At 35.2% G+C, this 13,829-nt stretch overlaps 1 protein-coding gene across 1 annotated transcript; it reads right to left on the minus strand.

Moving 5' to 3' along the window:
- Positions 1 to 10,824: 10,824 nt before the first annotated feature.
- Positions 10,825 to 13,012, minus strand: LOC145141149 (uncharacterized). Its single transcript, XM_079074484.1, has one exon. The coding sequence runs from the start codon at positions 12,859 to 12,861 to the stop codon at positions 10,897 to 10,899; it is 1,965 nt and encodes a 654-aa protein (XP_078930610.1). The 5' UTR covers positions 12,862 to 13,012; the 3' UTR covers positions 10,825 to 10,896.
- Positions 13,013 to 13,829: the final 817 nt, after the last annotated feature.

A 13,829-nucleotide genomic window follows, 5' to 3' on the forward strand; every position in this document is an offset into this window, starting at 1 on the left:
AAGACTTGCCATCTGCGTACTAGCTTTGAAAGGTGTCCGGATGACATTTTCAGGCCGTGAAAGTGATAAGTTCACGTCGTGAGGTTCCATAAGTCATCCCATAGCCTTAGCACGTGTTTTCTAGGCTTGATTAGTTTCCTGGACTACTTTCACGTTGTGAACCTTAATGTTCACGTCTTGAACCAAGGCAACAAGGGTTTCTGCCATGTGTAATGCTCTCAGAAAGCTACATCTTCGGAAGATCATAACTTTTTGCATATGAGCTTCGATTTTGACGTTCTTTATGTCCACGCGTAGGTAGAGACATAATATACAACTTTCATTTAGATTACTATGGTTAAAAAGTAATTTATCGTAAACTCACTTTTTACGATTCTCGGTGTCGTGCCGGTTTTGTCGCGAAACTTCGACAGGTCATAACTTCTTCGTTATAACTCGGATTTCGGCGTTCTTTATATGTACGGAACCCTTGTGACATATACTAAAACTTAGTTAAGATTATTTATTCTAAATAATCCTCTATCAAAAAGTCATTTTTGACGCTTATCGTCTCTAAATTGACTAGCCAGAATCTACAGGTGTTACAATTATCTCCCCCTAAGGATGATTACGTCCCAGAATCATCAACAAAACGGGGCTAGTATAATGATTCCATATGTTATATTTTCATCCTAGGTAATAACTGTAACTCCTACGTTCCTTCGAATGATTATCTAACTCTTGTACTTCTTGACTGCAGAAGTTGCGTAATCTTACACCCACTCTTTATCTTATGTTGGACTTCCAATTTGTAACCTTCGAGTTACAAAATTGATACTTATTGGAGACTCCTTCTTCTTCTTAAACAGACTAATCTTAAGAGAAGTTATTTACTTCGATTATCATAACAGACCGATGGGTTATGTTCTAATGACTTATCATCGTATGATGCAACGTTTAGACTCAGGTCTCTAAGAGTTAAACTCCAGAATAGAATATACATTCCTTCATTTTCTAATGTGATATAATCACATTTTAGCATGTAGCATTTCTAGCTATAGGCTTCTTACTTAAACAATGGTTGCGATACTTCTATTGATCGCTTCGATTATCTTTCACTTCAATCTTCTAGCTTAAGTCAGATGCTACATCGAACTTGGTTCTCTGAACCACGTAACATACTTGTCTTAGTCGGAATCGATTTGATATGACCACTTGGGTCGTAATATCAATCATCTTCTTAGTCATTATCGAAACGATGGTAATGACATACATGAAATAAACGGAATCAATTACAAGCTCCTTGGTAACCTTGTGACTTTCCCTGATCCAAGTGCGAGTCCTGTGCTTTCGGTAGTATAGGCCTCTACTACCATTCACACCTACTCATACTCGTCCCAAGTATTGCCTCGCAGTTTTCCAAGTCACCATACAAGAATTTCACATAGTCATTTAACACATCGGATAATTTAACCAAGCTTTATATTATTTCTTGAAACATTTACATAGATGTTCAAGTTCAACCTATACTAGGCTACACCACATGATACTATCCGCATGGCTACTTTATATCTTGATCTTCGGATATAAAGTCCTCACTCCTGATTCCTTGCATTGTCACCTGCTTCATCAAGGATCATCTGGAATGCTCTTGCCTTCGGCTTTGGCGGTGCATTTGGCCTTGCTGATTCGTTTTTCTTTGGGAAATCTTTAGACATGTGCCCCTTGTCTCCGCATCTGTAGCATACCTTTTCATTCAGCGTACAATCCCTGGAATAGTGACCGATCCTACGACACTTATAACAAGTCACTTCTCTATCGCATCTCCCATAATGCTTCTTCTTTCACTTTTCACACCACTTGGCTCCATAGTTTTGGTCATCTAGGTTAGACTTTGAGAATTTTTCTTTCTTATCGGATCTCGAGGATCCTTCAAGCTTCCTCTTTTCTCCTTCCTTATCTTTTTATAGACCCTTTTCTTTTATCTGGGTCTCTACATTCTTAGCTGCCCAGATGGCGGCTTTCAAGGTGGTTGCTTGTTTAACCATTGGACCAAATTCTGTTGGTAATCCATTGGAAAATTTGTTGACCTTGGAGATTTCAGTTGGAACTAGGTAAGGAACAAGCTTCATCTTCTCCGTTAAACTTGTAGCATACTCGGTAACGATCATTCTTCCCTTCCTTAGGTTCTGAAACTCGTTGTTGATCTCCAGTAGATCCCGCTCAGAGCAGTACGACATATTCAGTTGCACCAAAAAGTCTTCACAAGACATCTTTCTAGCTTCTCCCTTGGGCATGGTATCAGCTAGTAGCTTCCACCAGCTTAGTACTCGAGACTTTAACAAGGGAGTCGCGAGAGTGGTCCTTTGTCTGTTGCTACAGTTGCAATTCTCAAACATTGTCTCCATCTCGGAGATCTAATCTATAACTTCCATCCGTGTTGGGCTTCCAGAAAGACACGGTGGTTTGGATGCCATGAAATCCTTGTATTTGCATCCACGCCCGTCATTTCCTCCATTACAGTGGTTTCTCCTTCCTACTCGTGGTTCAACTTGACTGTCAGTCTGACTATAGTTCCCTTCATCAGACTGCTCAATGTTCAGCTCAGGCTATTCAACATGCATCGTAGGTTCATCCCTATTCTGTTGACGTAAACGCCTTGTCTCTTATATCTGACGATCCAACATCATCTGGATCATTGCTTGCACCCCGACCATCGTAATTGGCTCAGGTGCGGCTGCTACTACCGGTACTTGCTCAATCACTTGGGGCTGTGGCTGTTGGTTTCCATTAGCATTTCCTAATCCGCTTTGAGTTCTCACCATGTCGATCTATCCATCAAATCAGACGTTCGGTGTGCAGTGACGAGAACTAAGATAGGAAAGATTTATTTACGATAGACGTATACATCTCCTTATTACTCTGAAAAGTTACATGCCAGTTCTAATACTGTAGTTAAACGTTTAGAAACCTGAACACATAAAGTTTCTAGATCCGGTTGGCAACATACCATAGATGCAATCAAACGATAGCATCATAAAGCACATAAGGCATCTTATAGCATAAATCATTTAGCACATAAAAGCAATTTAGGAATCTAATCCTAAAGTAAGCTAGTGCTTGTGTCAATTCAGGTGTACTTCCTAAAATATATTAGACACGCTCCTCACGATCATCGCTTAGCATTCTAAGTTTAAGTCTAGAAATAAATCCTTATTCTTAGTTCGCTTAAACTAATGCTCTAATAGCAACTTTGACATCCCATTTTTCACGGCCAGAAAAGACCGATTTTGTTTATGCTTTATATAAAAATCAGAGTACCTTTTTAAAGAAAAATGTTGCGGAATTTGTTCCCAGAAAACACGATAAATATATCATCAAAGCATTTCCAAAGAAATGTATTTTATTCATTTTAGAATATTGGGATGTCATAGTCAATACAGAAACATAAGCCTAAACAGACCTTACATTCATTTACACTAGTGATTTCTATCTTCTTTAATCTCTCAGTGTAATATAACTTCGTATCGATGCCTGTGATGCAAATATATTGAGTGGGTCAGGTTGGGAAACCTGGTAAGTATATAGGGTTTTCAACCCACAATAATAAAGTTATTATATTTCATCATCCAACAATTAACCCAATTACCCATACCCATTATCTTCTTTATTCTTAAGGATCTACCCTAAGAATCAGCTATTCTTCATTCATTCCTAAGGATCTTCCTAAGGAATAGGCACGAAGTCCATCGCTGTCAGGGTTTATCTAACAGGCACTAAGTCCATAGCTTCCAATGTTATCTGTTAGGCACTAAGTCCATAACTGCCAATGCTCATCTATAGGGCACTAAATCCATAACTGCCAACGTTCATCTATAGGGCACTAAATCCATAGCTGCCAACGTTCATCTATAGGGCACTAAATCCATAGCTACCAACGTTCATCTATAGGACACTAAATCCATAGCTGTCAACGTCCATTCATAAGACACTAAGTCCATAGCTTCCAGGGTTTTTAGAGTACATATGGTGAACACGTAGTTAAAAAACACCTACAGGTTGCGAGCCTGCTAGCGTTCCACTGGACTGTCTAGAATAGTCTGTGGTCGTCATTTATACTCTGCTAGATGACTGGATCAACTTCAAGGTCAAGGCTTCTCATCATCTTACACCCCTCAACATCTATATCATCTTTCATCTACCCATCTTTACCTAATATATTTATTGGTATAAAAATACATATACAGTTTAAATCAAATAAACATGTATAAATCGTTCATCCAACATAGATATCAAGAACACATATAATATGCACACATAGCACATAGTTTATATTAAATACTTCATATCTATGTGTAAGATGAAAGTAACTCCTGAGATGACTCATAGACCTTACATATTGGAATTCTATATCATCAATATTCTTTTTCTTTCTTTCTCTCATCCTATGCACTCACTTTAGTAGTGTGATTTGATAGAATTTAACTAAAAACGGTCGGCGGTTCGTGATCGTCGGGCTCGGGATAAGGAACGCCTTCCGCAAACGAGAGAGAGAAAGGAGGTTTGGTGTAAGGAGAGAAAGGGTCGAACTTTCTACTTATTGGGTGTCCAGGGCAAGTTCGCGTCATGAACATGACATGTTCACGTTGTGAAGCATGGTTGCATCACTTCGTAGACTTGCCATCTGCGTACTAGCTTCGAAAGGTGTCTGGATGACATTTTCACGTCGTGAAAGTGATAGGTTCATGTCGTGAGGTTCCATGAGTAATCACGTAGCCTTAGCATGAGTTTTCTAGGCTCGATTAGTGTCCTGGACTACTTTCACGTCGTGAACCTTAATGTTCATGTCGTGAACCAAGGCAACTAGGGTTTCTGCCACGTGTCATGCTCTCAGACATCTACATCTTCGGAAGATCATAAATTTTGCATACGAGTTCCGTTTTTGACGTTCTTTATATCCACGCGTAGGTGGAGACGTACTCTACAACTTTCGTTCAGATTACTAAGGCTAAAAAGTACTTTATTGTAAACTCACTTTTTACGATTCCCGGTGTCATGTCGGTTTTGTCGCGAAACTTCGACAGGTCATAACTTCTTCGTTATAACTCGGATTTCGGGTTCTCTATATGTATGGAACCCTTGTGACATATATACTACAACTTAGTTAAGATTATTTATTCTAAATAATCCTCTATCAAAAAGTTATTTTTGACGCTTATCGTCTCTAAATTGACTTGTCCGAATCTGCGGCGTTACAGAACTAAACTTTTTAGATGTAATTAAGTATATTAATAATTGTATCACGTTCTAAATGTATAATATGTCTGAAAAGTTTAAGTTTATGAAATAAATCTAAACCATCAATATCTAAGCTATCATCATGCTTTAATGATTTTTCAAGATTTAAACAATGTTCTTTTAAAGTATTTTCATTAAATGATTTTAAATTTTTTTATACTAAATAGAAAACCATAAATATTTTTGAACTCGTTAAATTGCTAAAATCTACTTTTAAGTGAAGTAATAGCTTTATCTACTATATATAAAAAATAATCTGTTTTAAATATTTGAAGATGAGTTTTTAATAGTTTCATTAGCAACTTTTTCATCATATCGTTTATTTCTTTGAATGATACGTTTTTCACGAAATTCCGGTTTTACTTTCATTTCTAAAGTAATCTAAAGCCTTTTCAAATCCGTTTTCTCTATATTGTTCAAAGAAACACAAAAGTCCATTTAGTTGATCTATAACACCATCGATACACATATCATTTGATTGCAAGTTTTTACTAACATTGTTCAATGGCAGAACCAAAAACTTTTGCAAGGGGTAGCACCAAAAATTCCCGATACAAAGTAATAAGATAATTTTTAAAAATTACGATTAATTAGATACAACAAACTAGTGCAAAAATCTTATATTTTAAAGTTGACATCTTCGTTTACTCATTTTTGAAAAGCGTTTCATCACTCGTTCAATCTTAACATCCATAAGTGCTTCTTTTCTACACAACAAATCAAAGCATCGTTCATAAAATCATTATCCATTTTATTACGCAAGTCGGTCTTCAAAAACTTAATTGCGGAAAAACATATTTCAATGGTTGCGGTCGTTACCGGTGGAAAAAACCAAAATGTCAAAGCTCATTTGTGTTGTATATGCCTTGTCATGAAGCAAGGGGCAGGAGAAAGGAAACCCAATTTTCCTTTTTTCCTTTTGCTTTGCTGAAATATTGTTGTTGGCTACGTTGATATTAGAGTTTTGTGTACACATTTGAGCTACTTCCTTCATTTCGTGGGCCGTTAATTATTTGGAAGTAGTTTAGAATTTTGGGCTTTTTATTTAAGACAGGAGCACCATTTAATTTAGCATTGCACTATATGAATATAAAAGTAATCCAAAATTTGAACATATGTCGGGAGAGAATGAGGGGTAGCACGTGCTACTCCTACCAACTAATTGGTTCCGTCGTTGATCGTTAATAGAAAACAATAAATTATACCAAATAATCATTCCTAATAAGAATTCATAGCTTTCAAGTTCATATGTAGCTAAACATTTAGCCTCACTTTTAATTTTTGGATCTCCACAATTTTCGTATAATTGTAAAAATGCATTTCTTAATTGTGGTGCTTGAAATCTAATTGCTTTTACACTTTCTATCATACTTTCCCAACGAGTTTGTGATAATGATTTAAGTGTGGGGCAATTACTAATCAGGCCAAATTAAGGAAGTCATTAGCAATTTATAGCAAAAAATTAGTAAATGTCCAATTATAGCCCACGAAACCGTAGGTTTCGATATTCGTCTACTGTTTCGCCAAATCGTCTACTGTTTCGTGTTTTGTATAATTTTTTTTTTTCATTTTTAGGATACAAAACCGTAGGTTTTTTAAAACCTACGGTTTCCCAAATCGTAGCTACGGTTTCCCAAACCGTAGCTACGGTTTTGGGTGAAAAAATACGGTTTTTTTTTTAAATCTACTATTTTGGGGGTTTTAACTACTGTTTTGGGGAAACCGTAGGTTTTAAAAAACCTACGGTTTTGTATCCTAAAAATGAAAAAAAAAATTTATACAAAACACGAAACAGTAGACGATTTGGCGAAACAGTAGTCAACCTATAGTTGACTACTCTTTTGTGGGTTATTTTTGGCTAAGTGGTTTTTTTTGGCTAAGTGGTTTTTTTTGGCTATTTTTTGTTAAGTAATTAAGGATTTTGGCTAGATTTGTATTTTCCCCTTTAAGTGTTAGGTTTGATATATTATCTTCTAATATTTTCCACCTTTGAGTTGATGAAGAAAATATTGAATATATATGTTGTGTAACTCCAAAAAGTTCACTAGCTTTATCACACGAATTAGCCATATCACAAATTACTAAATTTAAACTATGACAACCACAATGAGTGTAGAATGCTATAGGGTTAATATCTAACAATCGTTTTTGTATACCTTGATGTTTTCCTTTCATATTTGATCTATTGTCATAACCTTTACCCCTAACATCATTTATATGTAGTCATTTTTTATTCTATAAAAGCTTCTTGTTGCATTTTGCTTTTCTTTTATAAAGCCCATGATTCGTATTTTCTCTTTGACATGATTATTAAGTATTTTATTAATAATAACAATGAATAGCAACAAAATATATAAAAGACAAAACTGCAATTTTGGTCCCTGTGGTTAGCAAAAATATGTGGATGGAGTCCAAAAATTTTCCAACTTGCACCACTAGTCCAAAATCAGAAGTTTTTTGTGGTTTTAGTCCCTCAAAAAGTTGAAAGGACTATTTTGCCCTTTTAATTTCTTTTTTAATTTTTTTTTTGTTTTAACACCTATTTAATTTAAAAATAATACAAAAAACAAGAATTAGCCCACCCTACCCTCACCCACCGTATCCCTACCCCCTCCCCCCCTCTATCTCTCTTCATTTTCTTCTTCCTTACTGCTCTATTTCACACCCTTCTCACAGTTTTTTTAACCAAGCCATACTAGTTACAGAGAAAAGCTCAAACACACCTGAAACATAGAAGCTCAAACGCACTGGAAATAAAGAAGCTCAAACACACCTACACACATAGTGTTAAGAACTTCATCGCTGAAATGTTTGAAGGATTAGAGAGAGGGATCTAACCTAGAAATATAAATCCCATGAAAATTTGGAATGGAGAAAACAAAACATTGATGCTGATTACAAATCGAAGAAAATATGGAACGAAACAAAAATGGAGGAGATGTTACTCAACGGTACCCACCATCCTCAAGTGACAATGAATAGTAATCACAGGAGGAAAAACTCCTACAACGAATAATCACAGGAGGAAAAACTTATGACGACGAATAATAATTGATCTTGTCTTGCACAGTTGCACTTAAGGTGAAGAAGAAGAAAATGGAGGTAAGGTTGGATAATAGATTTTCTGGAATGAAAGAAAGAACACGATCATAGGATGAATCAGGTATGAAGCTTTAGTTTGAGGCTAAGTCGTTGAAATTCTCTTATCATTCAGACCTGCAACATAAAATCGAAGGCAAAAAGGGTGATTTTTGTAGTCTTGTACTTTCACTCCTCACTCTCCAACCTTCTCTAATGGAGGAAATTGGATTTCCTCTCCTCTGTGTTCTTTTCACTTTATCACTCCCATCCATTCTTTCTGGTAGCAACTTACCCACTCCACCGGATGGATAAATCTCAATTCAGAGAACATGTATAAGAATGTTAATTATTCTTTTCTTTTAGCAAGAAGAGAGAATCTTTATTGCCTCAACAATTTTTTTAATGAATGAAAACTCATCAGGAAACGCAACTCGTTTGATTTTGTAGAAGATCGTGAAGCATGTCTGAACATCAGGAAGAGCTTAAAGAAGATGAAGAAGGAGCTCAAAGGTGAAGATTCTAGTTCAAGAGGTGATGCAGAATACTCTGTTAGTCATCATCATTCATCAAGACCCAAAACAACCCATTTTTGAAAGAAACAAGAAATATGTTTACAAGTGGAGCTCGAGACATGGACCTCACAACAGGTGGGAGGCTTTTTGGCGAGCATGAGTGATTTTACCATGCAATAGAGGTGAATCTATGGTGGAGATGGTGAAATTTGGTGGTTCTGAGTTTTCTTGGGGATGTGTGTGTGTGTGTGTGAGAGAGAGAGAGAGAGAGAGAAGGAAGAGGGAAGAGGGTAACCGGGTAGTGGGGTTAGGAGGTTTGTTGTTTCTTTTTTATTTTTAAATTATAAAAATGGTAAAAGAAATAAAAAAATGTAAAAAACAAATTAAAATGGTATAATAGTCTTTTTATGTTTGATAGGGACCATAACCACAAAAAAAAATCTGATTTTGGACCAATGGTGCAAATTGAAAAGATTTTGGACTCCATCCACATTTTTTGGCAAACCACAGGGACCAAATTTGCAGTTTTGTCTATATAAAAACCAAAAAGAAAAGCTAGCTAGAAGCTAGCAAAGTGCAAACAAAATTAAGGCAACATTGGATACTGTCAAGGTTGTCAAGATCGGGATCCTACGAAGGATCGTTTTTTGGTTTGCAAGATCGGGATCGGGATCCTAAGATCCCACAAAATAAATTATAATTATAATTTATAATTTTTAATCATGAAAAACATTTCAAACATTCAATTTTTTGTTCAAAAGTTATAAAAACTTCAAAATATTAGTCATAAGTCACAACACAAAATGATAAATGGTAAATTGATAAAGAGTAAAAGATATAAAGTGGTAAAAAAATCATTTGCAAAAAAAAAAAAAAAATCAAGGGAAGGTAGGATCGGATCGGATCTCGATTCTACGATCCTACATGCGATCCTACCCCAAATACGATCCAGATCGTTTTTCATACCTACGATCGTACGATCCTACGATCATGATCGCGATTTTGACAACCATGGATACTACCACCACGCACTCCAATTAATCAATTGTATTAAAACATTATAGAAAAATAAATATATAAATTAAACTAAGAAAAAAATCTTTGCGAATTTTTTGAAAAAAATTCTAAACAAGGTCTGAAAGAAAAGTTGTCGAAAGATAAAATTTTAAATTAAACTAAATTTGAGATGATTTCGTAATAAAACTTAATGCTCTGTCTAAATTAGTAAAAAAATCTAAATTTGGGCAAAAAGTATAAAATTGAAAAGAATATATCTTATTCAAGGTGAGATAACAGATAAATATACTATAAACATGAGTTGATTACCCTTTTAAAAATAAAATACATTTATTAACAACTTTAAGTCATTTTAAAAAATTACTTTTCCAAATTCAATAATAACCCTAAGAGCTCGTTACCATTCTATTGAATTTATTGACATCTTAAGGACAATCTGAATAGCCCGTTTCCAAAAATCAATGTTAACCCTTTATTATTATTACTAAAACATATGTATTAGATGTGTTCATTTCTAAAAAAAAATATAAATAAATAAAAAAATCTACATATTTGAGAACTTTGAATTTATAAGAAAATAAGAAAAATAGTGAATTATTAAAATTGAATTTTTTTTTATCTTTTAAATTTAAACAGATAATCTAAATAACTAATTGGCTTTAATTTGAGAATTTTGAAATTAGAAGGTAAGTTCATTATTACTATATTTACATTAAAATATTATGTAAAATTTAATAAAATAAGAAAACCCATAAAATGACATGAGAAAAATAAATTAATTCAAAATAACCACAAAATGACATTTGGCAAATTGAATGAGTGTGACATGTTCATTTCTTAGAGTAAGATTAGAGTAGATTTGAGCTCTGTTTTAATGGGTTATGCACATTGAGATGGATCATTTTGGAATATCATAATATTAAAAAAAAAACACACATACACACACAGAAACCATCAATCAAGAATATTAAAGTAACTACAAGTTATCAACATATCATTCACCATTACACTATTGAGAAAAACTCTCAAACCCTTTCTTAGATGAATGTTCTAACATCACACAACACTGAAAGTTTTGCAACAAAGCTTCCGTATACACATCTAACGAAAACCCATTCTCCCTCAAAATGTCAACATACTGAATCGCCTTTGTTATCTCATTTTGTAAAAGAAACCCCTGAATAATACTATTAATCAAACAACTATCTGGCAAACAACCACTCTCCTTCATCTTTACAAACAACTCATTTGCTTCATCAACTTTCCCATTTCTACAATACCCATTGATCATAACAGTATAAGTATGAACATTTGGCACACAACCACTCTCCTCCATTTTCAAAAACAACTCTTCTCCTTCATCTAATCTCCTATTCCTACAAAACCCACCAATCATTGCAGTATATGTACACACACTCGGTTGTAACCCTCTACAAGAAAGTTCTAGAAAGTAATCATTTGCAGCATCAATTTCCCCAACTTTACACAACCCATCAACGATGCTAGTAAAAGTAAACACATCAGGCGCCACGTGTCTATCATCCATTAGTTTAAACAAATCTAAAGCCTCATTAACTCTTTCATGTTTGCATAGTGTATCTATCAAAGTACTGTAAGTAACAACATTAGCAGTGTGTCCACAATCTTGCATTTTATGAAAAATTACAAGTGCGTCCTCGAGTTTGGAAACAAGACATAGACCATGGATAATTGTGGTGTATGTAACTACATTAGGATCAATCTTTTGTTTGGACATTTCCTTTAGTAGTGTTAATCCTTCATCTATCTCTTGATTCTTACAGTATCCATTGATCAAAACATTGTAGCTAACAACATCATGATCACAACCTTGTGTACTCATGTAATTAAATAAGTGCTTAGCTTTATCTAATCTTTGAATCAAACAATACCCTTTTATCAAAGTGTTGTAGGTGGTTGTATTGGGAAGCATTCCTTTTTCAATCATGAAAGCAAGGAAATTATGTGATTCGGTTGCTAACCCTAGTTTACATAATGCATTTATTAACACGTTAAAAGCCTGCAAATTTGGTGAGATGTTTCGAGCTAACATGTCATCTAACAATCTTTTGGCAAGTTGAGGTAATTCAGAACTACATAACCCCTGCATCAGGCAGAGATAAGTCACAGCATTTGGGGTTATGCCTTTCTCAGTCATTTCTTGGAAAAGATGCAAAGCATGGGTAACTTGCCTGTTTTTGCAAAGGGTGTGTATGATGGTGCTATAGATGATAACGCCTGGTGATTCTTCTTCTATCTTTCTGAGAAGGATAATAGCATCAGTAGTGTTTCCCAATTTGCACATCCCATTTATCAATGTCCCATAAGTTACGATGTTAGGCTTGAAGCCACTCTCTAGCATTTGGTCGAACAGTTTGTGTGCTTGATCAAGGCTGCCATCAGCACAAAGTCCCCTGATCAAAGTGTTGAATGTAGCATAATCAGGTTCGAAACCACGTTTCAAGGCTTTACCAAATACAGAGAGGCCAAAATCTACTCTGTTTAGGTGACAGAAACAGTTGATGACGATGTTGAATGCATAAATGTCGGATTTTACTCCTAACACGTCTAACCGTTGAACAAGTGAGATAACAACGGAGTAGTGATTCATCTTAACGATACGAGTTAATAACTTGCAAAAGTCTTTAATGGAGGGGAGAGGTTGGCGATGAGCAAATTTATTGAAGGAAACCAATTCATCGTATAGAGCAAGGTCATTTTCTCGGTCGATTTCCTCGCAATGCCTTAGAGAATGAAGCGGAGCAATCGTAGAACTACGATGACTGTTTCGAAGTAACGATACGATTATAGGGAAATCAATCACGGAATGAAGCAAATTAGCTAGCGGATTCAAAGAAGGGGGCCAATTCATAATCGTCGTCGTCATCATGCAAGTATTCCATCGCCCTTTGAGAACTGGACTATGCTTGGCCGTGTTTTTAGGGTTTGCAATCATACAGTGGACATCATCAAGAAACTTGTTGATTCAATTGAAAGATCAGAGATACCTATGGCTTTGATCCACTCTCGAACGCTCACTGATTTAAGGGGTGTTTGGGATTTCGCGGTAACCATTTTTTTCGATAAAACTTTTGGTTGAGTTTACTTACACCACTTTCCCAAGTTGAGCAAAAGGAAATGGGTGGAAATGAGAAGAAAATAAAAGAAATTGGTGTTCTCGAGTTTTATTAAAGGAGGGAAGTGGAAGGAAGGGGAGAGAAATGAGAGGATCATTTTCCTTCCTAACTTTCCTTCCGATTCGGGAGGATTTGGAAAGAAAGAACAAAATGATTCATTTTCCTTCCACTTCTCTCCAACTCGGGAACACAAAAGAAAATTTTGTTTTCATTTCCTTTCTCTTCTTTTCTCTCGTAACTTTCTTTTCTCTTCTCTTCTTTTCTTTTGTTAAACTCAGGAACGAGACATTAGGGAAAAGCAAAATTTTGTTTTTAGTTCCGTATAAAAATAAAATAAGTTTACATTAGAAGGATGGATGATGTTCATTTGAGACCAAATGTGTTTTGTGAGACACAAGGACAACATCTTAGCCATTGATCATAAGTTATCATGTGGCACATAGAAAAACATGATTAAGACTTATTAATGTACATCATTTGTTAATTAGGGGCAGATTAGTCATTATTAGGTTAAATATCTCATCAGCACATCTGTTACCAAAATTAGGGTCATATTCACGTAATCAAGATCTTCATCTTCATCAATCTTCAAGTCTTTTGCCAATTCATCGTTGCTATAGGACCATCATTCATTGATTGATCAATTATCCTCTCGTATCAAAATCGTCATATTCAGGTAATCATGATCTTCGTCTCCTTCGATCATCAAGTCTTTCTACCAGATCGTTGTGATTTTGAAATCGAAAATCGTCGATCGATCAAATTATCCTCTCCTATCACAATCTCA

The sequence above is a fragment of the Lactuca virosa genome, chromosome 9, assembly GCF_052849685.1.
Source record: "Lactuca virosa cultivar CGN04683 chromosome 9, Lactuca_virosa_CGN04683_v6, whole genome shotgun sequence".
NCBI classification, from domain to species: Eukaryota; Viridiplantae; Streptophyta; class Magnoliopsida; order Asterales; family Asteraceae; genus Lactuca; species Lactuca virosa.

Coding starts and splice junctions, on each gene's coding strand:
- LOC145141149 (XM_079074484.1), bottom strand. CDS start 12,861: ATGATTGCAAACCCTAAAAACACGGCCAAGCATAGTCCAGTTCTCAAA.